This window comes from Numida meleagris, chromosome 1 (genome assembly GCF_002078875.1).
Source record: "Numida meleagris isolate 19003 breed g44 Domestic line chromosome 1, NumMel1.0, whole genome shotgun sequence".
NCBI classification, from domain to species: Eukaryota; Metazoa; Chordata; class Aves; order Galliformes; family Numididae; genus Numida; species Numida meleagris.
Genome location: NC_034409.1, coordinates 51,416,956 through 51,444,148, shown reverse-complemented (window position 1 = coordinate 51,444,148; position 27,193 = coordinate 51,416,956). Strand labels below are relative to the sequence as shown.

At 54.2% G+C, this 27,193-nt stretch overlaps 1 protein-coding gene across 2 annotated transcripts in view; it reads right to left on the bottom strand.

The window, feature by feature from the left end:
• PDGFB (platelet derived growth factor subunit B) overlaps positions 1–8,255 on the bottom strand; it is a 13,360-nt gene extending 5,105 nt beyond the window's left edge. For both annotated transcript variants that reach the window (XM_021384901.1, XM_021384894.1), the window contains exons 1-2: positions 7,382–8,255; positions 2,671–2,767 (exon numbers count right to left, since the gene is read on the bottom strand). In XM_021384901.1, coding sequence (XP_021240576.1) covers positions 2,671–2,767; positions 7,382–7,471 — 187 coding nt within the window. In that variant the 5' untranslated portion in view covers positions 7,472–8,255. The remainder of the gene's footprint in view (positions 1–2,670; positions 2,768–7,381) is intronic.

The window sequence follows — 27,193 nt, the reverse complement described above, 5'->3', positions numbered from 1 at the left end:
ATAGAATCATAGAATCATAGAATCATAGAATCATAGAATCATAGAATCATAGAATCATAGAATCATAGAATCATAGAATCATAGAACTATAGAATCATAGAATCATGAAGGTTGGAAAGATCACCATGACCATCTAGTCCAACCATCAGGCACTTGTACTCTGCGCACCCAGCACAGTGCAGAGGTGTGGGATAAGGGATAAGCCAAGGCCCTAGGGTGTCATGCATATGTAAATCCACAGTAAGGTCACAGCTGTGACCTGGAGTGGGAGAGAAGCAGCCAAGGGGTTCAGATTGGTCTTCTGCAACCAGGATGTGGCAAGCGAGACCACAGCCCAGCTTAAGAGTCTCTAGGCTAGAGTCAGTTTGATAGCAGAACATGAAAGCGAAGCTAAAATGGCTGTTTTTCCCCTCTACTGCTCTACGGTAAGCTGAAGGAGCTGGAGGTAGCTCTGTCAGCGATGGGAGAGGAAAGCAGATAGCATTCAGCCAGGCTCTGAGCAGGGCCCTCCCACCCCTCCACTTTTTCCCATAGGAAGTGCTGAATAGAGAAATGCCCATAATCCCTACGGAGCACTCCAACATGCAGCCCCTCCTGAGCTGCGGACAATGGCTGCGCTCAGAGATAGCTCCCACCCGGCCACAGCTCTTTCCTTCTCTGGCCTGCTTTAGCAGCTGAAGGAAGCTGAATGGACGTCAGCATCAAGGGAGCAATTTTCTTACAGGGGATCTGGGGCCAGTGGAAGATCTCTGTTTATCAGTATGTGCTGGAGCAGACTTCCCATACCCATCACATCCCATCCCTCTTCCTCAGCGCTATCTGAGTGCAGCCCTCCCAGTTGGGATGTTGCTCTCCGCTCAGCTCTGAAGCAACTACTGAAGGATTTGGGATATGTGCATAGAAGCTGTATTATATGCTCTAGAAAGATCTGCAGCTCTCCGAGGGCTACAGAGGGTGTTTGGGTGACTGTCTTGAGTGGCCATGTCTAGCACATGGGCAGCCATAGTTGAAGGAGATGACTCCCACCCAACACACCTCATTTGTTGGGTCTATGGGACTGTTTAAGGTCAGGAGAGCAACATCTCAGTCCACTTGATTCCTGGAGCCCCTGATCCTGGCTCTCCAGTCCCTGTCCTCTGTGCCAGGGACCTCAAGTGAAACTGATGACTCCAAGCTTTCTAGCCTGCTCTGTACCCTTTGGCTCTCGGAGCCAGCAAGAGAGGCTCACTGTATTTCTCAGCCTTGAAAGCAGCTGGTGGCTGTGATAGAGATGTATCTGTTCCTTGGGCTCTGGGAGATGACAGACCGCACGCATCTCCCCACCCCTCCATCCTGCATTGCATCCAGCAAGGGTGGGGGCTGCCTTTCGCGCAAAGGTTAAGCTGATGAGAGGAGAGGGAGGGAGAAAAATAGCAACAACTGTTGACTCGAAACAAATCTCCTATTGAAAAAGCGAGTCCCTCCCTCTTCAGGTTGTCCTTCTACATGCCGGGCCGGCACCGAAGAGGCTCGGGGCGGGGGGACCAGCCTGGGACAATCAATCCGGAGGGGCTAATTTTGGAAGTTGCCCCATTGTGCGGCTGGTGGATGAGGAGGAGGGAACGGGCGAGGGCAGGGAGCGGCTGTGGCGGTGGTGGGGAGCCTCGTCGCCTCTTTCTAAGGCAAACAATAGCAGAACGCAGCTGGTGCCCTCCCCCTTGCGTTCCCCCCCCCGCCCCTCCAGGGCCGTTTTGAAAGGCAGCGGGAATGCTTTTGAGACTGGGCCAGTGGTTGGACTGGCATAGGAAACAAAAGCAGGAAATTCTGTTCCCCCGTAGATAGTGTCTCGGCAAGGATTACAAAGCTCCAAACAGACAAAACACGAGAGAGAAGGCGAGCTGGGGGGGCCGGGGGACGACAGGCGGGAGCAGGGTTAGAATAGAAAGGAATTTGCTCTGAAGAGACCGTTTATAAATAAATTCCTGGGCCAGCCCAGCCGCCGTGGCGCGTGCTCCAATTCCCACACGTGCCGACCCCTGTGCGCTCCACCACTCCGCGCCAAGTGACCCCGCGGCACTGCAGCCCCCGGAGCTCTTATCTGGGGGCAGGAGGTGAGGCAGGGTTACCCCGGCCAACCCGACTTCACCCCCAGGCACGTGGCTTCTCCTGCAAGCTCAAGCAGAGAATTGCTCAGCCCTCTTCTCCTGCTTCCACCTCGCCTTTCTCCACCTCCTAACTTGACCCTTGGCCAGCTTAAGCCCTGCTGCCTGTGCTCCTTGCAGGGTGAGAAGTGCTGGCCCCTGTTCCAAGTACTCCCCTTGCCCATCTCCTGTCATTTTTGTAGACCTGGAAGGTTTGGAGATCCACAGAGGCATCTACTTGACTAACTCCCATAGGTTTCAGGGGGACTGGGTGTGTAAGTGCCCAGGGCTCGGATCCTGAGTGGTTAAGGAATCAGAGAATCATGGAATCACAGAATCGTGGAATCACAGAATCATAGAATGGCTTGGATTGGAAGGGACCTCAAAGATCACTGAGTTCCAATCCCCTGACATGGGGCATGCCCCTGGTTGCTGCATTGATAGTGGGGGTCTGCTGGGAGTGTGCCTGCTGAAGATGGATTGCTCCCTCCCTCCTCCCCAGAGAGCGAAGTAAACAGAGAGAGGAGTGTTTGGTGAAGAGGAGATTTACCTACGGAGTCTATCCGCAGGGCACGCTGGAGGTCACTGATGGAACGCACGGAGCTGCCACCCAAAATCTCATAAATATCTTCGGGTATGGGGTCCCCCTGCCAGATGACAAGAAAAAAAAAAAAAAAAAGGAGGAAAATGAGCATTAGAGGGGTGATGTGCGAATGCTGCATCATGGAGCGTGGGGAGTCGAAGGAGTGTGGGGGAAGGCTCAGCAGAACCAGTGAAACAGGGAGAAAGACATGGCCCCATGAAAGCATGAGCCTGAAACCACTACCAAAGTGATTGTTAGACCCTAAAAATGCAAGGAAATGCCACAGCTCTGCAGTGAAGCCCCGAGTGCGACAAAAGCAGTCAGTAATGCTTCCTCCTCCGGTACCGTACAACTTCTCCAGGTGGCCCCTCATTCCTGCTGCCTGCAGTACAGGCGTTTTAGCAGACTTCCCTTACGCTATCAGATAAAACCTTCCCAATATTTCCCTCTGTTATGAAACTCCCTCGCAGGCTTTGTGAGACGATCGGGTGTATGTGCGTGTGCACGCGCGTGTTCTCAAACCGCAGCGGCCCAATTATATCCACCATTTGCATACTCTTGAAAAACAGAGCCGGGGGGCGGAGAGGCAGATGGACCTTTGCAGCTGAGTTCGCCGCTCCGGTGCAACTGCAGGCACTGGGAGGACAGCAGGAATGGGCAGAGGGGCTGATCTGGGACGTCATCAGGTACTGGTGCCAACAACCAGGTCTGTAGGCATTGGGTGATAGACCTGCAGGCAGGTGCAACACTATCAATCTCTTGGGAATCTTACGCAACCTCGAATGGGTCCTGTTGGCAGCGTGGAACTCAACAACAAAGGAGTGGTGTGGGAAAGCAAGCACTGATTGAACCATACTTCCGAAAGAGGAGAAAAAGAGAGGAGGAAAGTGCTGGCCGGAGTGTTTGCTTAGCTCCTAGCTTTCTCCATTCAGGGCTACTCATGCGGAAAAGCGGCTCTTTCAGCGGGGTGCTGGATGCCGCTGGAGGCACAGCCCCGGGCTGTGCCCTGTAACTGAGAGCAGAGCTTGGCTCGTGCGCCTGCGAAGCATCGGGATTTTCATGTGGGCTTTTATGGGCGGTCAGTGGCACGTGTGTGGTCCCTGCAGTGTAGTGCTGCTCCTTGCCTGCATGGCTGCAGGGCAGAACGTTTCCTTTCTGCTTGGGGAAAAGCAGCAGGTGGGTGGCATAATCCCAAACACATGGGTCCTTTGGCCACCCACCCATCACCTCTAATGATGGGGCAGTGGGAGCATTCCCATCGCATTGAGCGAGTGCTCCATGTGCTGACAAACATGGTGGGTGAATGTCATGAGACAGAAACCTCCTGGGACAGATGTTAGGCACACAGCTGGACCCACAAGTCAGGGCCCCTCGAGCCCTGCACGCATGGGGCAACACAAGCAGAGGCGGTGCAGGGTGTCCCCATCAAGCCTCTGTGCCCCGCTCCGGCCCTGTCACATCTCACAGCAGGTCTGGATGCAGATTTCAGAGCCCCAGGCATCACTTCCTCAGCCTCAGTGATGGATGCACAGCGAGAGAGTGACTCACATCATTCAGGGATCACTGAATCGCTGCGCAATGAAGATGCCTTCTGACAACCCCGTGGTGTGAGGACGAGCGGGACCAGCAGCCCAGCAGTGAGAGCTCTGGGGCACCACGCACGGCACGGAGCGGTCATTTGCAATTCCCAGCACCAGGTGGTGAAATGCTTTTTAGTGCTTGCACCTGTCAGCTGAGAGCATTTGTGCATGAACACTGCTGTGCACGGATGCCCCTGCTCCTTCCTGATAGTTAATACGTGTAGGAAATGGGACTTTTATTTTAGACTCCACCACCCGCTGGGGGAGAGCATGGGCAGGTGTGACAAGGTTGGGTGTCACCTTGCTGCTGGCTCCTGAGCCCAACCAAGCGCTACACACCTAGGGGTACCTGATGGGGAGGTTTTGGGGTCCAGCTCCACCTGATCGCATGGGGTCGGGAGGTGGGGAGCAGTGCAGGAGGAGGAATCCCCGGCAGCACAGCCCAAGCAGCTGGTGCTTTTCCTGCTTAACAGCTCCTCGGAGTTATTTGTCTAACACAGGTTAACAATCTCCTTTTTTAACTGCGCGGCAGATCAAAGATGACTTTTGTCTCAATGGACTCCTGGCTGGCTGTCAAGTGCCCCAAGGCCTGGCCCCATATTCCTGCATGGCTGCTGAATTCCTAGAAGAAAGCAAGTTTGTTTTTCCCTCCCTCCCTCTGCCCCCAGTGCCTGGCTCTCCCCCGAACTACACCCACAGGGACTTCCCCTCCCCTTCTCTCAGTGCCATGCACGTCCTACAGCAGAGCCATGGGCAGGTTGTGGGTGCAAGGACAGGACCTCCTCCCAGATCTTAGCAGCTCAGGTTGCTGAGAACCCACGTGCATGCAGCCACAAGCTGGTTCTGTCCTATGTCACTGTAAAATTGGCCTTGCCCCCAGCCTCACCACTTCTGGAGCTTTCTGCCAGCGTTGGATTTTGAGCACCGGGGATGCTGAAAGGCCCAATGTGTGGGCAAGAGCTGCTGAGTCCTGCCTGGTGGTGCAGCATCTCCACCCTTAGCAGAGATGATATGGAGGAGAGAGTAAAGACTGTGCAACAGGGAGGGAAGGGAGACCCTCCGAGCCTGGAGAAAGAAGCTGAGGAGATGCTCAAGCTCTCTTTCTGGGCACTGTTTCTATGCACCCATGTGCTGGGCTCAGGTAGGGGAGCACCCAGCTATCTGCCCCTCTGCCCAGCAGAGGGAACTTTATGAGAATCTCCATGCTGACTATGCCAGGGGTCTTGGCAGCGGGAGACAGCCCTCCTTGCAAGAACCACTTCCACGTGGGACGTTGCCATGGCACAAAGCACGCATACAACTTGCCTCCTGGTTCCATCCACCAGCTCACCCCTGGCATGCCATGCCATGCCATGCCATGCTGTGCCATACCATGCCATGCCATCTGTCCATCCATCCATCCATCCATCCATCCATCCATCCATCCATCCATCCATCCATCCATCACCAGCTGCCTTAGCTTTCAGTGTCCTTGTCACTACCTGATGCTTGGGATGATCCCCGCCACCTCCCAGCGGGAAGAGGCACAGCAGAGCCCAGGCTACTGGTGAATGCTCAGCCGCACCCCATTCCTTGGGAATTCCAGAAAGCCCTGCCAACAGGGCTTCACCCAGGCAAAGCCACGCCTGGCTCAGCCCATCTCCGTAAATGTTGCAAGGCAGCTATTGCAGCCCACGGGGCAAATGCAAATTGGTTTGCATTCTCACTTTCCAACTGGCAAATATTTTCCCGCTGGGGTGCGTGCTCTTTCCCTCTGGAGGGGCTCCAGGGCCCTCCAGCACCCGGTGCGTGTGATGGAAAAGGGAGAGGGACTGGGGAGACCCTGTCTCAATCTCTGCTGCGCTTTCCCTGGCAGAGCTGAGTGGGAGTGCAAGCCCCCTCCGGAGGATGCAGACTGTTTGCAGCCTGGTAGGAGTCACACTGTGCTCCTGGTGCAGAGGTGACATGCCACCCTTGAAGCAGATGTTGGGACTGATCGGGCTGTGGCACAGGCTGCCCAGGGAGGTGGTGGAGACACCATCCCTGGAGGTGTTCCAAAACTGTGAGGATGTGGCACTGTGGACATGGTCAGTGAGGATGGTGGGGATGGGCTGACAGTTGGACCAGGTGATTTAGAGGACTTTTCCAACCTTAATGATTCCGTGAATCTGCCTGCTCAAGGAGAGACCTTCTCAGTTCTCCAGTCATAAAATGATGAACATCACTATTCCTCATAAGAAACCCAGAGGAGAATCAGAATTGCCAAGCCCTAACCCTGCAGAACAGCAGTGCCCTGGGATTGGGCACATCTGCCCTACCCCAGCACCAACCAGAGCTGATGTTTGGTATTGCATAGGAGAGCAAAATCTAAGCGACTCACAGAGGAGATGTCATCCTCTGCAAAAAACAAACTTAACCACTGGGAAGCCCACAGCACTAGCTGCTTCCCTTTGTGGCTTGGGCAAAAGGGGCCTGTGGGGCGGTGATGCCATTATCTGGTTCCTTCCCTGCCACCCATGAGTGGGACTGCCTGAAAATGGAGAAGGAAGAGACAAACATGAATCAAAGGGAGGAAAGTTGGGGTGGAAGATTTCCTCTGACAGCAGCTGAGCTGCTCATTGACACATGGCTTGATTGTGTAGGGCTGTGATGGGAACTGAGCACTGCGTCTTTTTGATCCCTTCAGTCACAGAATTATTTAGATTGGAAAAGACCTCTAAGATCACCTAGTCCAACTGCCAGCCCATTCCCACCATGCCCACTGACCATGTCCTCAGTGCCACATCCACACGGTTCTGGAACACCTCCAGGGATGGTGACTGCACCACCTCCCTGGGCAGCCTGTGCCTCATCACCAAAATCCTACATGAGACCAAAGGACACAGCATGCCTTGGGGTCCCAGGGCTCCAGGTGCCAGAATACCCACAGGGCAGCCTCCTCCCAGCCTCAGCCCTGACCCATATTCCTGAGGAATTGGGGCAGAACACCCTGCAGCCCTCACACCCCACAGGCGCAGCCCTCCACTATCTGTGGCAGCATGACCGAGCTCCCCTCCCCACTGTGCTCCTCCGCCCACTCTCCCCGTTTCCCCCTCCGAGCTCCTCTCTGTGGGACTCACCTCCAGGCGGGCCAGGGGCAGGGAGAGGATGACGGCGAAGACCACGCCGAAATTCATGCCGGCTTCAGGCCCCGCCAGCTGCGGGCACATGGACGGAGAGCCCCAGGAGGGAAGCACTGGCAGCCAGCCTCAGGCAGCAAGCAGGCTGCCGGTCCCCATCGCCTCTGCACTGGGGGGGGTGCGGGGAGCAGGGCTGGGGGCTCTGCTATCTCATAGGGTGGGTGGGGAGAAGCCCCTCCGAGCACCGGGCATCCAGCAATGCGTTCCACTGAGTGGATCCTTAGCAGGTGGTCCGCGTGCTATTTTCCCTCTTGGTCTTCTTGCTTTCTTAAATGCATGCGTATTGAAAAAGCAGAGCTTTTAGGAGCGGGTAGCAATGTTCTTGGGGGAAAAAAAAAGTATTAAAATAAAAACAACTTTTCCAAAGTTTGGTGCAAATTCCAAAAATAAAGTCTTCCTCAGTGTCTCCTTTTTGTTTTTAAATTCTCTTTTTCTTTCGTCTTGTTCCTTCGGACGTTCCTGCAGATTGGATCTTCCCCCTTAGATCAGATCTTCCCCTTTAGATCAGACCTTCCCATTTAGATCGGATCTTCTCTTTTAGATTGGATCCCCGTGCCGGGCGCTGGCTCTGGTGCCGTCCCTTTCCGCAACGCCAGCAATTGGTTTTGCTTTGGGTTGGAGACAGGTGAGGGCAATCAGAGGGGTTTTATTGCTCCGGATTGTGTGTGTGAGCTTTGATGAGCCTCAGAGCCCGGCCACCTCCTGCACCCTGCTGAGGGAAAAGCAAAAAAAGTGAAATGCAATGGGAGCAGCGCGAGCTGGTGAGGCTTTATTGTAGCGGCGAGCTGGGAGAGACTGAACTGGCACCCGGGGCTGCAGCTTTTATAAAGGAGAGATGGGTGGAGCATAACTTGCCATCCTCCTCTTGGCTGGGTATCAAGTAAAAATCTAGCTGCTGTTCCTGGCTGACAAAATAAAAGTGTGTTCAGTGGAATGATTAATTAATTAAAAATGACTAACGCTATGATACCCCCTTTAACGTGGCTTGGAGGAGCAGGGACAGCAATTCCTTCCTCCTGGGGTAGAGATAAGCAAAGCGGAGTTCCCAGCACGGGAGTTTATTTTTTCTCCCCGGGTTCTTGGGAGCCCGTTTCCCCCGGCTCCTTTCCTTGCAACAACACTTGCTGCGGGGAGAGAGGCGGCTTTCATAGCTGCCTCTCTTTGTGTGCAGGAAAAAAAAAAAAAAGCAAGGAAAAAAAAAAGAGCCGGAGAAATCGAAACGTTGCCGCGAGGCAATCTGGTGTTGCTCGTGGCACCGGGAGGTGTTTTGCCGCGTGATTATCCCCACAATGTAATAAACATCTGAGGGGAAATTAAGCAAGCTGCAGTGTGCTGAGGGGGAGGGAATGCTGCTAACAGGTGAGTTCAGGGAAGAGTCACAACCTATTGCAAAAACACACGTACGCACGCCCTCTCATGTGCATACAGGCGATCTCCCGGTGTGGAGTTGCACACTTGCAAAGCGCACGTCTTTGTGCAGCCTGCTCTGCACCGACGCATTCCTGCAGTGTCATGCACTGCAGGCACTCAGCAGGCGATCGCTCTGCATCCCAAGCATCTCCCTCTCCTCCTCTCTGCTACGTCGCATGCTCGGCTACGTGCAGATTTCATCTCATTCACACATCCCTGGGCATCCATGTGTTCTCCTTCACTCTCCCCCTCTCCCTTCCTTTCTCACATGCGCACACCCTCATGGCCTCATCTCGCAGCATCACACACTCGCTCTCAGACTATCTGGGTTTCTCATGCAGCCAATCCTCTCTGAAACACGCCACCTCACGCCAGCACTCACATATACACTGTGCGAGGTGTCATCGAGCGTCCTTGCATAGTAGGCATGACAACGCCTCCAGGTTGGATAGTATTGCCCCCAACCTGACTTTGGTCCCAAGGGTTGGTCTGGAAGGTCATAATGGGTTTGGGGGCCCTCTATAGCTTTCCCTTTCAGAGACACGCAAGTCAGTCACAAAGTGGAAGGACCTATGGTCGGGCAATGTGTCAAGATGCCCTTGGGTTGCGAGGGATCGAGATCCCCTTGTGTTGCGAGGGATCGAGATGCCCATGTGTTGCATAGGATCACCGGCAATTGCCCCTGCCCCAGAGGATGAGGGGAGGATTTCCCCACCAATGGGGCATTAAGCAGAGCTGTGCCAGCCCCAGAGCCCGGGGAATCTGCATGAGTGGGACATGAGGAGTGTCCTGGGAGTCCCTCAGGCTGCTCAGTCCCAGCCTGAAGCTCAAGTGGGAGGAAGTGGAAATGCAGCACATACCTTTGCTCTTGTGTCTACCGCCAGACACTTTAGCAGGGACTTCACCTTAGATGCTCCAGCAGCGCTAGCCTTTTCCCACCTTGAATTCCTCAGGACACTCTTAGAATTCCACTCATTCTCCATAGCATACCAGCTATTTCTCCAGCCCCCCCAGTATGGTGGAGCTTTTGCCCTACTGTCTACCTGGGCTAAATCTATGGGAGGCTCCAAAAAAGGAATTGGGGAAGGATCTGGGTCTACCTCACCTCACTCCAGGTGGCACCAGCTGAAGGAAGACCATAACCGTAGAGGTCAGTGGGGGAACACTGAAGATGTAGGATGGCCAAACCAGCTTCTGGGTGACCCCATAATATGTTTAATGTTCATGATGTGCCCTTTGAGGAGCTCTGGAGCAACTTGTGTGGCCTCGTCCCAGTTGTGCAAGGCTGCCCCGTGCCATAGTGTTGGCCGCCGTGCCAGGGCAGAACAGCCTGCGCGTGGGAGGGCTGATTAAACTCCTCAGCAGGGAGATCTGTCACCATCAGAGAGGAGAAGGATGCAGCTAGCAGGGAGTGCTGCTAATTTTCTTGCTTGGTAGGAGCAAGAGCTGCTGCAGGGCCTGCTTTTAGGGGGCTACGTGCTTTTTTTTTAATAATATCCGGCTATGTTTCATGTGAGCTGGGATAGAAATAGAGTTATTTATTTTCACGTGGATGATGCAGGGCGGTTTTTAGAAGCTCGACATCAGAAACAAAAAGCTAATCCCCGCCGAATCTCCAGACAGCAAGGAAGAGGATGTTTGGAATTTGACTAATCATCTACCTATGACCCTGCCTGGAAATAGAGCAAGACGATATGCGATATGCTCGGGCTTCAGCCGTGTTGCCTTGCTCTTTCTGCTTTTAAGACAGGAACAGATTTTTCTGCAGTGAGGTATTGAGATTCAGACCATGCCAGTCTCACTCCACCAAGTTCACTGCAGTTGAGATCAACAGGGCCTCACGCGCTCAACCCTGCTGTGCCCTGAGATTAGTGTTCCCTTTATTCTCTTGCTTTTGTGAAATCAGCTCATGATCTACCCTATGAACCCATAAATTTAATAGGGACCACTATTGTCCCCTATCATGGCCTGTGGGGTGGAGGCCTGCAAGTCCCTCAATGGAAGTCTCAGGTTGGATATTAGGAAAACATTCTTCTCAGAAAGAGCGGTGCTGCACTGGCACAGGCCGCCCAGGGAGGTGGTGCAGTCACCGTCCCTGGAGGTGTTCCAGAACCATGTGGATGTGGCACTGAGGACATGGTTGGTGCGCATGGTGGGGATGAGGTGATGGTTGGACCAGATGGTCCTCATGATCTTTTCCAACCTTAATGATTCTATGATTCTATGATCAGTGCCACAGACGTCACGGTGGAGCACAGAGTCACCTGGAGCCCAGTGCGATTGCATTGCAGTGGAAGATGCTTCAAGGCTACATAGAGTGGCCAGACCATGTCCCATTGGAGCACTGCAACTTGACAAGGTCCCGTTGCAAACACGGTAGCTGGCAGTGGCCCCTTGGGCAAACTGCAACAAAAACAGATCTCCCAAGAGCCTGTAGTGGGGTTTCTTATTCAAACACTTTCACCACCACTACAGCTCCCCAGCTGCGAACAGCTGTGCTCATCTCTTCACTTATTTTCTTATCACGAGGGAGGAGGTCAGGACATGCCCTAGAGCAACACATGGCTCCTTGATGTGAGGCCACCATCCCCTCATCTTACATTGGTGGAAAAAATGATCTACTCTCCACCATCCACAGAGGCATGATGTGAGGGTGATATCTTCTTTTCCTCCGCCCCCCCCCCCCCTTTTTTTGAGTATTGTGAAACAGCAGGAAGCAAAACAGGGCTCACAATGGAAAGCAAGGCTCAATCCGAACAGCTGAGGTGTCTCAGCCTCTTGGTGATGAATCCTACTTTGCAAAACATCAATGGAAAGAAATGAGGAGGTGTTGACAGCTCGCGTGTAGTCAGCCCGCCCACTCGAGGCACCTAGTTTAGGTGTTGCACTGCTCCCAGAGCGGGGTGAGCCATCCCCCACCTTCTCCCTGTGGCTGCCGTCAATGGAGGAGAGCAGCTTTGCAGGGGGAGGTTCTCAGAGTGCATCAGTTTTACGCCGTGGGGAATGGTCTTGTTGGGTTTATCCCAAACAGAGCCATCGGGATGGAGCTGCCGTGGCTTCCTGTCGGCTGGGTTTAGTCTATCGGAGGAAAACAGGAGGAAAGGGGAAGAGGAGTGAAGGAAGGAGACAGAGACAGGCAGGCAGCCTGCTGTTTATATCTGGTGCCTGAGAAAGGCAGAGCCTCAGGGCATGCAGGGCTTGCACAATTCGCCTCCTTGCCCTTGGCGCTGGCAGGGAAAGTGCTTTCCAAGGATGAGTAAAGCACTTGACCCCAGGGCAAGGAGTTTGATGGGACCTGCCAGGCTTCCTCCGGGAGCTCCGTGGCAAAGGAATTCCTCCTGCCCCTCACCTTGTCTGTCAGCTCACCCCTTCCCAACAGAAACCTGGCGAAGGTGAGCACGACACATCCCTGGGGCAGAGCACTGACCCTGACAGCAGGAGATAGGAGTGGGCTTGTGCCAGCCCTTGGGGTGAAGGAGAAACAAAGCACCACCACCCACCACCAACCTGACTGAGCTGTAGGTGTCCCAGTTCACTGCAGGGGAGTGGGACTGGATGACCTATAAGGGTCTCTCCCAGCTCCAACGATTCTATGATTCTATGATTCTAGGAGCATGCAAGTCGAGCAGAATTCAGGGACACCGATTTCCCATTGCTTTCCTGCAGGCATACAGTGGGGAGGAGGGAGTGCAGCCTTCTCTGCTCACACCACCAGATATTTCTCTCCCACCCCCCCAAGTTTAGGGTAGAAGGGAACAATTTCCTTACTCTGGCAACCATCCATTATGTCTATGGATCTGCTCCCCACCCCATTCCCCCTCTCTTTCCTGTTTTGATGAAAGGAAAAAATGTTCTGCTTTCCTTCTTTATTTTTCCAGACTGGTGAATAGCACTCGAAAGGAATTTCTCTCCCTCCCCCCTTTCCCCTCTCCCGGTGTAACAAATATATATACGTGTGTGTGAATGCACCACGCACCGCGGGTCAGCTGCTGTTTTTGATGAGGCATCGGCTATTTTTGTTCCCAGGGCAAGGAGGTGGGCAGCCTTCCCCCTTCCCACCCCTGGCCCCATCCCTCACCCGCAGCCCCTCCACTCACCTCATCCCCATCCTCTGCCCCTGGGTGTGCAGCAAGCGGCGGTGGCGGCAGCGAGAAGGAAGCTCGCTGAGCTGGAGTAAAAATAGCCCCAGCAGTTACTCAGCTCAGAACGTAACATGACTCATGATGTGAAATGAAGATATGAGGGTCGAAAACCAAAAGCAAGCGGCTCTGCCTCCCCCTCCACCTGCTATTGCTGCGTGTGTGTTGAAGCAAGACGTGCTACGAGCACTGCTCGTGGGGTCAGGGCAGAGAGCGGGCTGGGGAGGGGAAGCCCCATGAGGTCCTCCTGCCCACCCAGTTTGGCTGTGCCCACCCCAGTTTGGATGGCTTTGGTGATGCTGCTTCCCACTCCCGTCAACCTGCCATCAACTACGGGCTCTGCACAGCCGTCATCCCAGGCAATGTGCACCCTGCAGCTGCATTGCAATAGCACGCACGCAGCCGGGCACCCTGGATTGCCCAATGGCTACAGGCAGAGGAGGAGGTCGGTGGCCCACCATGTGCCCTGTCCCTGTGCTGGGCACACAATAGAACAGCACCTTGCTATGGGGGTGGGCAGGCCGTGGCTATCTGCTGGCATGTGTAATAAAGGAGGGAGTTTAAAAATAGACTTTGAGCTGCAGTGCCGGAAAGGCAGCGAGACGTATAGAGCGGGTGTGTATTTACCATACACACCCTGCGCCCGCTGCCCCGCTGGCACGGGGACCGCTCACCGTGGGGCCCTGCAGCCGGTGCTCACCGGCATGGATGGGGCACAGGGGGTACCCTGAGGGTAGTGGGACTGCGCAGGTGCCCGAGCATCACTGGAGCAATGGGACGCGTGCCCCCATCCGCCCCACTCTGCGGCTCCTCCGCCCCCCTGTGCCCAGACAAAGTGGCATCTCTCAGGACAAAGCCTTTCAATAGATCCCCTGCCCTCTGCCCTCTGCCGAACAATGAGAAATCAAGGAATATTGTCCGAGCTGAATAAAAAGATCTAAATTTAGAGTGTCTGATGTGTTCTTGGTTTCCTGCCATGGCTCCCCTCCTCCTTCCCAGCCTCCTGCTCCGCTGCTGCCTGCCCTCAGCACAGAAAGGTTTCTGCTGGGCTGAGATCACCAGCGAGACCCTGTGTCCCCAGCCATGAGACAGAGGGGAATTCCAAGTCCGACTCTATTTCTGTGGGGGGGGGGGGAGAGCAGGGCATTTTTTGCCTCACCAGTTTACATATGCATGGAGGGTAGGGAAACTTAAGGTCAGGAGAAAGGGAACGTTCCCACCTCAGCCTGTGGGAATGTGTCATGGTGTACCCGTGCTCCATCCCGGTATCTCCACCTGCTGCCATCCTTGGCCCCAGGCTTTTCCCTTGCAGAAAGCTGCTCCAGCACTCATGCCAAGCCTTATAGAATCATAGAATTACAGAACCATTTAGGCTGGAAAAGGCCTCTAAGATCACCTCGTCCAACCTCCAGCCCATCCCCACCATGCCCACTGACCATGTTCCTCAGTGCCACATCCACACGGTTCTGAAACACCTCTAGTGACAGTAACTCCACCACCTCCCTGGACAGCCTGTGCCAGCGCAGCACCACTTTTTTGGAAAATAGACTTCTCTGAATTAGAATTCTTCCTAATATACAACCTGAACCTCCCCTGGAGCAATTTGAGGCCATCACCTCTCGTCCCATCACTGTTACCTGGGAGCAGAGGCTGACCCCTCCCTCACCACAACCTCCTTTCAGGTCCTTGTAGAGAGCAATGAGGTCTCCCCTGAGCTCCTCTTCTCAGACTGCACAACCTCAGTTCCCTCAACCACTCCCCATCAGACTTGTGCTCCAGACCCTGCACAGACCCTCACCATCCTCCCGCTTCCCCTGAGTGGGTCTGGCACAGAAGAAAGGGGCTCAGAAAGAGCAGATAAAGGTAGAAAAAGAAACCCAACACAACCAAAAAAAAAAAAAAAAAGAAAAAGCCAGGAGGGCAGGGGAGTATTATCCTGCAGTGTACTCCCAGTGTTTAAACAAGGGACTCCCTTGGGCCCATGCCTGATAAGCTGGGTGTCAGGGAAATCTATTCATCTGTTTTCCACTTTAAACAAAAAGGCTTTCCCATAAGCGCGGCGAGGAGGGAGCCAACAGCTCCTGACCAACAGCCTTGTCTGAAGCGCCCAGGCGGGAAGCCTCTCTGTCCTGCTCCCGGGGAGGAAGAAGCCCTGGACATGAGCGCAGACAACCCTGCACACTGCCAGCGGGGGGACAATGGCAGCGCACCGGTGCATCAGTGGGGTGTCCGGAGGTGCAGAGGTCTGTTCCCATAGTGGGACATGGCAGGTGGGCAGGGGGGTGCCTGGGCAGACCCTCCCGGCTGGGCACTGGAGCAGCGAGCAGGTGGATGGAGCAGGACTTTGAAGGCAGCCAGGCTCTCTCCCACGCTCTGCTCCCTTTCCCTGGCTGCGTAATCTGGCAGGGGGGAGTTACAAGCCTTTTTTTTTTTTTTTTTTTAAATTCTTATTTCTCTTTTGCCAAGAATATAGGGGCAGCTCTTTGAAGTGATGCTCGCCTCTGCCAAGGACAGCAATCCAGGCGTGGGACAGGAGGGGAAAGGAGCAGTGCTGGGTGTTCACGAGGATGGGGATGGACACCGCAGCCCCAGCCAACACCACGTGAGCGGGCAGAGAAACAGAGTGGGGCTGCGCCCACCAGGGCAGGGGGAATGGAAAAGTTCAGGTCTCCCATCCCACGTGCAGTTGGTGCCAGAAAGCATCAGGCTAATGGATGCAGCAGGGCGGGGAGGGAAAAATCAGCATCGAGGCTGCTGGAGATGAGGCCGCCAGCCACGAGCTGGCCTGCAACCAGAAGCAAGAGTGGGGCTGCTGCACAAGAGAGGAACAAGCCAGGAGCTGGGGGATCCCAACCCAAGAAGTGACACCAGCCCAGGATGTGACCCTGCTGATCTAGGCGCAGTCCCACAGCACTCAAGCAGAGACAGAGACAGGACCAGAGGTGAAGCCCCATCCCTGGAGGTTCTAGGCCTGGTTGGATGGGGCCCTGTGCAGCCTGAGCTGGTGGGTGGCAGCCCTGTCCACGGCATGGCTACTGGGGCTGGGTGGGCTTTGAGGTCCCTTCCAACTCAACCATTCTGTGATTCTATGATGCCACATTACAAAGTGAGTCTAGAACCCATGTGAGAAAACCAGTCAGTAACCCTGAAGAGCAGGAGACAAGACCAGCCATGGGTGCACCTACAGCACGGCTTGAGTTAAATGGGACCGTGAAAACTGGTGCAAGTCCCAGGTGGGTCTTGTTGAGGCCCACAGGGCACAGTGGTGCACCCAAGGTTCTGATGACCAGCAGGTTGGGTTCTCACACCTTATGGAGGCCTGGGCTCAAAGGGTGACTCCTCAGATGATGGTGATGGTTCAGACCCAGGCCCAGCAGGAGACGCACTGTAGGTCCAAGATGCATCCTGAGGACCAAGCTACCAGCAGCTTAGGGATGGAATCCATCCAGAGCAACCCATGAGGGGACCAGGACTGCAGGGGACAAGGTAACACATTGGAACAGGCTGCCCAGGGACATGGTGGAGTCACCATCCCTGGAGGTGTTGAAGAACTGTGTGAACTGTGTGGGTGTGGCACTGAAGGATGTGGTTAGTGGGCATGGCAGTTGAACTAGACGGTCTTAGTGGTCTTTTCCAGCCTTAATGATTCTATGATTCTACGACTGATTCTAAGACCAGGCAGAGATACGCCCACAGCATGGCCCAGGCCAGCAGCAGCACATGAGCTCACCTGAAGCCCCATGTCCCTGGGCAGAGCAGTGAGGAACAAGAAGAGCCTAGCTGGGCCATGGAGTCACACTGGTGCCCTTGGGGTGCCAACAACCATTCACCATCCCCTGGCAGGACATTCCCAGCTCTTCAGGGCGTGGGGCCTGTAAATCTGTCCCTGGTGAGGCACACCATCTGGGCAGGATGTGGATTACCTAAGCCAGCCAGAGGGAAAAGAGGCTTCAGAGCCAAGACACACCTGAGCAACACGTAGCTGGGCTGAGCTATCCTCACCTGGCCTCGTCCCTCCTTCACTTGCTCTCCCTTTCTGGAATGACAGCGCAAGACACTGCCTCCATCTCGGCAACCTATGCCAAGAAGCTTTTATTTTTAAATCCACAAACAATGACCTAGCAGCTGCTCCGAGGGGTTTTTGTGTGTGTTTTTTTTTCTTCTTCTTGGTAGCAGAGTGGAAATTATATATATATTTAATTAGCTCATCGGAGCTAAATTTCCCTTCCCACCATTCTTCCTCAAAGGCAGATGTAAAATGACCCCCGACTCTGAGCTCCATTGAGGGGGTGTGACCCTCGCCGTCAAACAGAAGTTTCCAGAAAGGCAGTTTATCCCATCCTGCCTCTTTGCTTTGTCCAATTGTTGGTGGATGGAGCCAAGTGTTTAAAATGCCACTTCTGTTGCCTCTCCATTACTTTGGGCAGAGGGAAGGCTGAGAATGGAAAAATGGAAGAATCTGGATAAAGCAGAAGAGTGTGGCACAGCTATAATCCTCACGTTGCACGACCCCTTGCACCCAGCCTGCACGCCAGAGCCCTTTTTTGCTGGGCTCATGCTTCAAGGTGCAACCACACCGTCTCCTTCCCACTGAAAGTCCCACTCGACACATGGGTTTCGGACACAGGCTACTTTGGAGCTGGGAACCATGGGCTGCCCTGCATTGCCCCATCCCCATGCTGCATGCATCCTTAAATTTTGGGAGCCACTCAATCGCTGTCTGAGCCACAATAGAAGGTCAAGTCAGACGTAAAGTCTGGCAAATAGGTCAGACTTATCTCAAGAAAACACGGCTCCAAGAACAACGCAACACCTCTGGCCAACCTGCCTCATTCTCCTTCCCCTGCCAGGGGGGAGGAGAAATCCACAGGGATTTCAGGAACACTGGTCCCATAAAGCCCCCACGGTGACAATAGCTCCTTCCTTCCTGCCCACGTCCCTTCTTCCACCTCTGCAGCTCTCGTGTACTCTTTGATCCACATCCATGGTCTTCCAGCAAGCCCTGGGCAGAAATCCTCTCCTGTCCTCCAGCCATACAGAGCAGCCAAACGGGGGCTTTTGAGGAGGAGGGGTGCGCTGGCGCTGCAGGAGCAGACGCCTTTACATCTCTGTCTGTGACCGAGGGTGTGGTTTCGGAATTGGCGCGAGCTGCTTGGAAAAACCTTCTGGAGAGAGCGGCTCTCCTGCCTGCACCCCACTCCCTCTGGCTAAGCATTCCCTCTGGATGTTCTGGGGGTTTGTTCTTTTTCCTGAGGTCATTTTCAGCCAGATCAGTGTCAGCTTGCCACCCTGCATGTCTGGGATGGAGGCACCAGCCCCACTGCTGGCTCCCAGTGGCAGAATCTGACAGCAGCCTTGAAACCATCCACGCCAAGTCCCTCTTCTCCGTGCCAGGCAGCAATATGGGGTGTGTGCATCTCCAGGTCTTCTGCCTCATCCCCAGCCTGTTCCCTGACACAGTTCCTATCTAGGACAAGTTGCTGTTGCAATCAGCTCTCAGGTTAATGAAACCCTGAGCCAGCCCCCCTTTCCTCCTCCCTCTACAGGGAAACCATCCCGGTGGCAAAGCAAATTCTGGGGATGTGTTATCTGCTCCAAAGGAGGCCCATTCCCAAGGACACCCGTGGGAACTCAGTGGGGAGGGCTGGGGGCAGTGGGTGATTGGCACGGAGCAGGGACATTGACCCCATGCAGTGCCCCAAGAGACGTACTGGGAGTGATGGGAGGCACAGCAGGGTCGGAGCTGCAGGTGCTGGGCTAACGAAGAGTTTTGTAATGCCTTTGTTACCGGAGACATCTTTTTTTGTCTTTAACACTGATGGAAACTACCAATCTGAAGGTTAATGTGTGATTGCAGTGCTGCACTGGCACAGGCTGCCCAGGAGGTGGTGGAGTCACCATCCCTGGAGGTGTTCCAGAACAGTGTGGATGTGGCACTGAGGGCCACGGTTAGTGAGCATGGTGGGGATGGGCTGACATTTGGAGTAGGTGATCTTAGAGGCCTTTTCCAACCTTCATGACTCTGTGAGTCTATGGCCTCATTCTGCAGAAGCGCTGGCTTTATCAGGAGCCGGTGGCATTGGGGTGTTCCCCAGTCCTCCTCCAGCTCTGGGCAGGGACGCGGTGATGGGCTCTGTGATTCTGCCTGGAGATGGTGCTGGGTAGGAATGCCAGACGGGGGCTGGTGTTTCATCAAAAATGCAGGCAGGAGAGGGAACTGGGGGGAGGGAGCACGACTTGCACAGAACAGATCCTTTAGCCTCGTCTGGAGCTAGGAAAAATCGCAACAATAGTAATATTCATCATCATCACAGCCCTCAGATATCAATTTCCATCTTGCAGCTTCTGCGTGCGCACTGACTCATTTATTTTCCCGGGTGAGACAGGGAGGAATTGTTAGCCCATGGCAGACGTGGGGAAGCAGATATCCCCTCCAGAGAGGGGTTCGGTCGATAAATCGGTTCCTGCCCTCTCGTTTCATGTTCAGGAGGCTCGGTGTGGGAAGTGTCTGCTGCGAAACCAACTTTGCCATGGTAAGTTGGTTAAGCCATCCCAGCACAGCCCAACTCAGCACATCAAAGTACATCTCTCCAAAACTATTTGAGATGATTTCTTCCCTGCGTGGGCACACGGGAAGGCATTTACCATTGCCACGAGCTCCTGAGGTCACGTTCTGGGCTCAGCGCTGGACTCTGGCATGCTGCAGTGGGACTAACTCGGCTAAGCTGCGCGTCTAAACGCCGAGCCATCTGCGTGACGCACAAAGCCACCGTGCATGGGGAGATGCCAGGGCCTGAAGCCCTTTTCCCAAGCCAGCCTCCCCCATGGCCAGCTGTGCTGGGGCCGGGCAGGGCCCTCCCTGCAGCCAGGGGACCGCTGCTCCGTGTCATCGCCGGCTTCAATAGCATGCATTGTCCTGGAAAGGTCAGCCGAGCGGGCTGTAGAGAGTGTGAGGCTTCTGCTGGAGCAGCTGGGCATGGGGAAGGGATGAGGACGGGGGGGGGCATGGGGACAACAGGGGACAGGGGTTGGAGGAGGTCTCGGTGGATCCGTGGAGAGCGAGGCTGGTTTCCGCAGAATGGAGCTTTGAGTGAGCGTGGGCAGCAAACAGACCCACGGTGTGGTATCACAGAATCATAGAATCTTTGAGTGGTTGGGTTGGAAGGGACCTCAAAGCCCACCCAGCCCCCACCCCCCAGCATGGGCAGGGCTGTCATCCACCAGCTCAAGCTGCCAAGGGCCCCATCCAACCTGGCCTTGAACCTCCAGGGATGAGGCACCCGCAGCTTCTCTGGGTAAATGACAAATCCACAGCCTCTCTGGGAACGTCTAACTGAAGGCTCCCCATGGAGATCTGCTTTTCCCATAACTGGCCACGCTCTGTTCTCAAGGTTTTAATGGCTTTAGCACCACCACTACAGCAGCATCACCTAGTCTGTCTCTCCTTACACCCCTCAGCCCGGCGAGTCGTGTCGTGCTTCTCACTGCAGCACCGGGGCTGTCCTGGCAGTCATATTCTTTTCCCTCATCCACTCTCTCTGGAAAATTCACTGGAATTTCAGTAACAAATATTCCTCCTGTTTCACCATCAAATGTCTGTACCGCAGCCCCTACCAGCACAAAGGTGGGTGTGCAGCTCCTCTGGCTTCTGCCTCCCCTATAGCCATGGAACCACTTGCAAAGCAGAGCCACTGCCAGCATTTTTTCCTAATCTATTCATAGTTCTGTAGGGCTTCAGTCAATGCTCTGGAAGCACTGGGTGATCATCTTCCATGTGAACAGCTGCTAGCCTCTGCAAATTTGCATCCACCCAGTTTTACAGCCTCTGTTAATGTCAAGGTATTTGGTTTTGGGGTTTCTGTAACAAGTATTTTGTTAATTTTCACAAGCTGTTCTCATTATCAGAGAGATCGCCCTGGGACAATCATTCTCCAGGGAGAACTGAATGGAGATAAATTAGGGATGCATTTAATTGTAATTCAGGTAACATGCCCAGGATGAGCTGCAGGGCAGCTGGGGAGAAAGAAAAGCAAGAGCAGTTTGCCCCCGAGTGCCCATGAGAGAGCCCTGGCTCATTATGTTATGAGCCATCCTCATTTGGAAAAGATCACAGAGCTAGGTTCTGCCCCAGACCCTGCAGAACTTCACTGTGCCCCAGACACGTCTGCAGGTCAGCAGGAGCCTCCTCTGCTTTGGGATCCTTCTTCCCAAAATGTTGCATCCCAGCCTTCTCCCTGCCCTTCCTCACCAGCCAAGGAGAAGCCAGAGCTGGTTTCGCTTTTGCTGCCAGCAAAGCAAGGTTCACCAAACCTCATCGCCAGTGGGAGACCCCAGAGAGCAGGCTGGGCTGTGCTGCTGCACCAAGCTGGCAGAGCCTGCAGAGCCCTGCTTCCGTGGCTGGACCTGCTGGAACCTGCCCCTGCTTTCTGCCAGGCTTCTTTACGTTGGCACCAGCTCCTCTTCAACGAAAAAATAAGGGGACTTTCCCAGACATCCTGCTGTAGTGGTACCAGAATGAGACAGCTCTGAGAATGAGCTGTTCTGAGCTACCCATATCCCTCTGCCTTCTCTGGGTTTGATGCTGCAAGGAGCTCTGCTGCTGCTGGGGCAAAGTTCCTCTGTTTGGCATGTTTCTTCTTCAGTCTGCAGTTATGAGTTCTGTTCAGTTTTGTTCCAAAATGGAATATGAGCCAGCAGTGTGCCCAGGTGGCCAAGAAGGCCAATGGCATCCTGGCTTGTACAAGCAATAGGGCAGCCGGCAGGAGCAGGGAGGTGACCGTCCCTCTGTCTCTGCACTGGTGAGGCCGCACCTCGAGTGCTGTGCTCAGTTCTGGTCCCCTCACTACAAGAAAGACATGGAGGCCCTGGAGCATGTCCAGAGAAGGGCAGCAGAGCTGTGAGGGGTCTGGAGCACAAGTCTGATGGGGAGCGGCTGAGGGAACTGGGGTTGTGCAGCCTGGAGGAGTCTCAGCTTATTGCTCTCTACAACGACCCAGAAGGAAGTTGTAGCAAGGTGGAGGTCAGTCTCTTCTCCCAGATAACAGCAATAAGATGAGAGGTGATGGCCTCAAGCTGCACCACGGGAGGTTCAGGTTGGATGCGAGGAAACACATCTTCTCAGAAAGAGCGGTGCTGCACTGGCACAGGCTGCCCAGGGAGGTGGTGGAGTCACTGTCCCTGGAGGTGTTGGAGAAATGTTTAGATGTTGTACTGAGGGGCATGTTTTATTGGTGATAGGTGGATGGTTGGACTGAATGGTCTTTGAGGTATTTTCCAACCTTGATTCTTCTATGATTCAGTGATTCTATGATTCTCAAGACCTCCAGAGACATTCTGCTGTGGGAACCCTCAGGTATCAAGAGGAGCATCCGTCACCCACAGCCTCCAACGTGTGACAGGAGTCTGGAGATACATGCACATTCTGTGCCTTTCACTCTACAAAAATCTTGCCGCTATTCCCATGATGAGAAAACCCTTTTTTGTTAGTTGCCTTATGACCATTTTATCAAGGTGTTGTCTGTGCTACAAAGGCTACAAAGCCATCTGAGATGCCTTTGTGTATGTGAGATGCATGAAGGAGGCTGGCGGACTTCGATGAGCAATATTGGTGGTAGGTGGTTAGGTGATCTTAGAGATGTCCTTTCCAACCTTAATGATTCTGTGATTCTATGACTTGCCATGGGACTTGCTGGAGACCCTCACCCTCCTGGAGCAGCAGCAGGAGGCCAGGCAGGATGTACCACCTCATCCAAAGCCAAACTGGATGCTGGTATTTGGGCAGCTACCTCAACTCACTGCTGAGCAAGCTGTGAGTGCATCCCCAACTCAAGTGAAACAACACCACGATGAATAAAAATCCGAGCACTGAGCAAACCATGGCACCACTGAGCCTTGCAAGCACTCTGTCTTCTCTGCCAAACCCAACCCAACTCCTGCGCTAGCACTGAGTCGAGCTGCTTGTCAGTTCTGCGACAAAATAATTTCCTCCCCACTCGGGCTGGCCATCTGTTCACTCTTGGGATTCACGCAGTTTCACTCTGTAGTTCTGTAACCCGATGATCAATAGCTTCTCCATTCCTGGCAGCTGGCACACCATGTAAAATTGTTCCCAAGCGCTCATCTTACATGAGTGGGGTGGAAGGAGCCTTGAAATTTCATGAGTGGTTTACTCCTGCTGTCACCAGCATGGAGGTTGTGTTTCCGCTATCTCTGCCTCTCCCACAGGTGGCCACATGGGAGGCCATTTATTTAATTAATTCTGCTTCCCCGCCGCTGGAGGGACATCTGAACACCTCCACACCTCCTCCACCCGCAGCCAGCAGGCTCCGGTGACTTTGGTCACTGCACTGCTGATAACAGCCTGAGTTCTGATTTCTTGGCCTCAATTACAGCTGCTGCTCAAGACTGTGGAGAGCTCTGTCCCCGTCAGGTGGCTGGGGCCACTGTGCACCACCTCAGGGGGGACTGGAGTGAGACCACAGCACCTCCAAAGCCAAGCAGATGGCCTCCATCTCCTGGAGGGACCCCCTGAAGGCGAAGAGGGCACTGGTGGGTGCCCAGGGAGGACCAATGTGCACACAACACCCATGTGAAGGTGCGAGGGGAGATGACAGGAGAGCAGTGGGACCCAACGCCATCACATCCACGCTGGGCTGGGGATGGGGGTGGAGAGGCTCCCTGATGAACAAGGGAGCATTGAGCCCACCATATCTCTCTGGGGCACGGGAAGCGGAAAGGTGATAAGAGCCCTCTTGAATGAGGAATTCCTTCTCACTTTCCCCTGTTTGCTTTTCATCGGAGATAACGCGAGGCTCAGGCAGCTTACCTGGAGGCCAGTGCAAGAAGGGGCAGCCCCAGCATCTCCAGCAGCACCCACGCCTTCTGTGTGCTCTGTGAGGGGAGCAGCCCAGCCATGGCCCCCACTCCTTACCTCCACAGCTGACCCATGTCTCCTTGTCCCTATGTCCCCCCATGGCTGGTCACTGCCAGGAGCTGTAACCCAAGGAGCGGCTCGGAAAAGAGAAATGAGATTATGAACAGTACAGCCAAGACTGATAATGATGGCAGAATGTTTGGGCAGTGTTTCACTATGGGTCTGTCAGGGAGGGAGCTGTCTCCGGTCTGGGCTGGACACATGGTCAGAAAAGATGATCTCTGCTGACCCTCACAGTGTGTGAGTCCTCAAGTCACACAGCATGGTGATGCTCTGTTCATAGAGTCATGCAATCATAGAATGATTTTGGCTGGAAAAGACCTCTAAGATCACCTATTCCAACACCAGCCCATCCCCACCATGCCCACTGACCATGTCCCTCATGCCACATCCACACAGTTCTGGAATACCTCCAGGGATGGGGACTGCACCACCTCCCTGGGCAGCCTGTGCCAGTGCAGGACTGCTCTTTCTGAGAAGAAATTTTCCCTGATATCCAACCTGAACCTCTCCTGGCACAACTTGAGGCCATTCCATCTCTTCCCATCTCTGTTACCTGAGAGAAGAGGCCACCTCCCATCTTGCTCAGAGGAGCAGTTCTTGCAAACCATAAGTCCCTTCTATAACAACCCGAGCCATCTTCAGAAGAGGCTGATCTCCAGACTGCCTTCTGAAATACAAAGACAACCATGGACCGCTTCCTCCTCTTTCTCCTGCCATGCAGGGCACAGTCTAAATATTCTGCCTTGCCAAGCCCTTCCCCAGGCCATATTACTGTGGTTGTGATGGCTTCTGGGCCTGATCCTTGCAATGAGACACAGCGAGGTACAAGCACACTTTGTGTTCGGTGGCCAGGCTGGGTCACCTCTCTGGAACCTGGGAAGAAGACAGAGAATCCACAAGCAGCCAGACCCAATGGGGCTCAGCCTATTACCGGTTTTCTCAAGGCAAGCTCAGCTGCACAGCGCTTGAGAATCCCAGAGCATGACCAGGCTTGCTGGTTGCCTCCTCGGCAGATGTGGCTGACAGAACAGGGAGCACGAATTTGGCTGCAGTCAGGTTGCGGTGGTGCCCCAGCTCCACGCCTTTCCTGAGCTGCCTGCGCCCACTTGCTAGCAGCAGGCAGATTGCCCTGGCAGTTTGAGAGGAAGGGCACACAAGTTCTTCAGCTGACACACAGGCTGGGGTCTGCCCATCACTGCTTGGTGTGAAGAAGCAAAGGAGAGAAAAAACAAGGGGAAAAGGCCAGGTTGGATGGGGCCCGGGGCAGCCTGAGCTATGGAGTTGCAGCTCTGCCCATGATACAGGGTTGGGACTGGGTGGGCTTTGAGGTCCCTTCCAACCCAACCATCCTGTGACTCTATGATAAATGTGGAGCTGGTATTTTATCCTTGGCTGGAGCCGGGTCTGAGCAGAAAACCCTGGAGTGAGATTTGGCTCTGGCTCTAAGAATGGCTCTTTAGAGCTGGGAAAGGCTGAACTCAGTCCATTTAGAAGGGACTTGTGATCACAGCTTCCAGTGAGGTGACTCAGAGATTTCCTTGATCCCTGCAGTCCCCAGCCCATATCACTTGGTGATGCATGGTGCCCGGACCATGCTTCCTTTGGTGCCGGGACTGGGACACGTGTGCCAGGGCACCTGGATGGGGCTACCGATGCCTTAGCCATCTCCTCCTCTGTGTGATTCATTCCTGCTGTTTCTCACTTCTTGCCAAAAGGAGGGCTGAGGGAAGGCAGGGTGACTCAGGCCTGAAACCCAGGTGGCCGTCCTAGCCCAGGGACACCTGAGGGCTTCCGGTGTGGCAGGAAAAAGCTAGGAAAAGCAAACATCCCCAGAGGAGCCGTGCGAAATAACCACCGAATCACAAGGGTTTCCCTGCCTCATTGTGCCACTGCATCTGGGAATCTCATCAAGCCCATGCGGCGGGGTGAGCTCATAGCCAGGGTGGGAAGGCCAACCTGCAGGCTTTGTCTACCCTAAAACTGCCTCCAGCCTTTGGCTCCTCGTGCTGCCACTGACACTGGGATCTGCGTTACTGCCACTGCATTGCACCAATCTGCTTACGGGGGGACAGGGAGGTGGGATGGTCCTCAGCAAGCATGCTCTGTCCACCAAGGAGAGTGCAGATGAAAATGGAGGAGGCAGTGCTCCAAATAAGGGAAGCTTGAGAAAGCTGGGGGAAGCTTTTCGGAAGTGTTCAACACCAGGTTGGATGGGGCCCTGGGCAGCCTGGTCTGGTAGGCTGCAGCCCTGCCCACGGCAGGTGATCAGAGCTGGGTAGGCTTTAAAATCCCCTCCAAGCTAAGTCTTCCTATGGTTCTATGATTCTAAGCTGGGATTTGGAGAAGTCCGTGAGTTGGAAGTGAAACTGCTGTTAATGAATACTGTAGGCGACCTAGCACTGAGATAGATCGTACAGCGAGATTAGAGGTCACGGAAAGTGTATTACGAGCCCTGCATTGCTTTTATTCACTGGAGACTGTTAGAAAAACAAGCAGGAAGGCAGCACAATGGGTCCCCCAGCTACGGACATCTCGGACACATTGGAAAGACAATGGAGAAAACGATTAACTCCAAGAGTCCTCTATCCTGTCTCCAGTAAGATGCATGCCTTGTTTTGCCTGGCTAGGAACTAGAGATCCAATGGACAATGCCAATTAAAAAAAAAAAAATCTCTTAGAGATTTCTTCAGGGGAAAAAGGGGGTGGGGAGAGGGGAAGGATGACGCAGCTGCCACAGCCTGTTCTAAGCTGGGCTTCCATCAGATCTCAGCCCACAGAGCAGAGTGGGACTGCACATGGCCTGTCCGATTACTGTGGGAACCCCTTGGCCCTCAACAAGGTGCGCTTTGTTCTGGGGACGTGATCTGAACAACGTGGTTCACGTGGTCCTGCAGGAGGCAGCCCCCCGGGTGCAGAAGCTGTGCATCTCTCCTCTTGGTCTGCAGCATCCCCACACATACACACATCCTTTCTGGCTAACTGTCAGCAAGCAACCAACAAGGCCTTACTGAACATTTTAAAGTTCAGACATTCACACTTGTCAGTCGGTAGAGCCAAGGGTCCCTGGAGGGTGACACCTGCACGAGGTGACCTTCAGCTTGGAGCAGTGATTGCAAGACAGACGATGAAGATGTGTGAGCATGACTGCCCAGGACCTCTGATCCCCACACTGGCGGAGCTTCCCCATGCCTCCTTGCGGTGGCACCACTGTGGTTCACTTGTTGTCAAGTCAAGTTGACTTGAATAATGCAGTGATAATGAACGGGC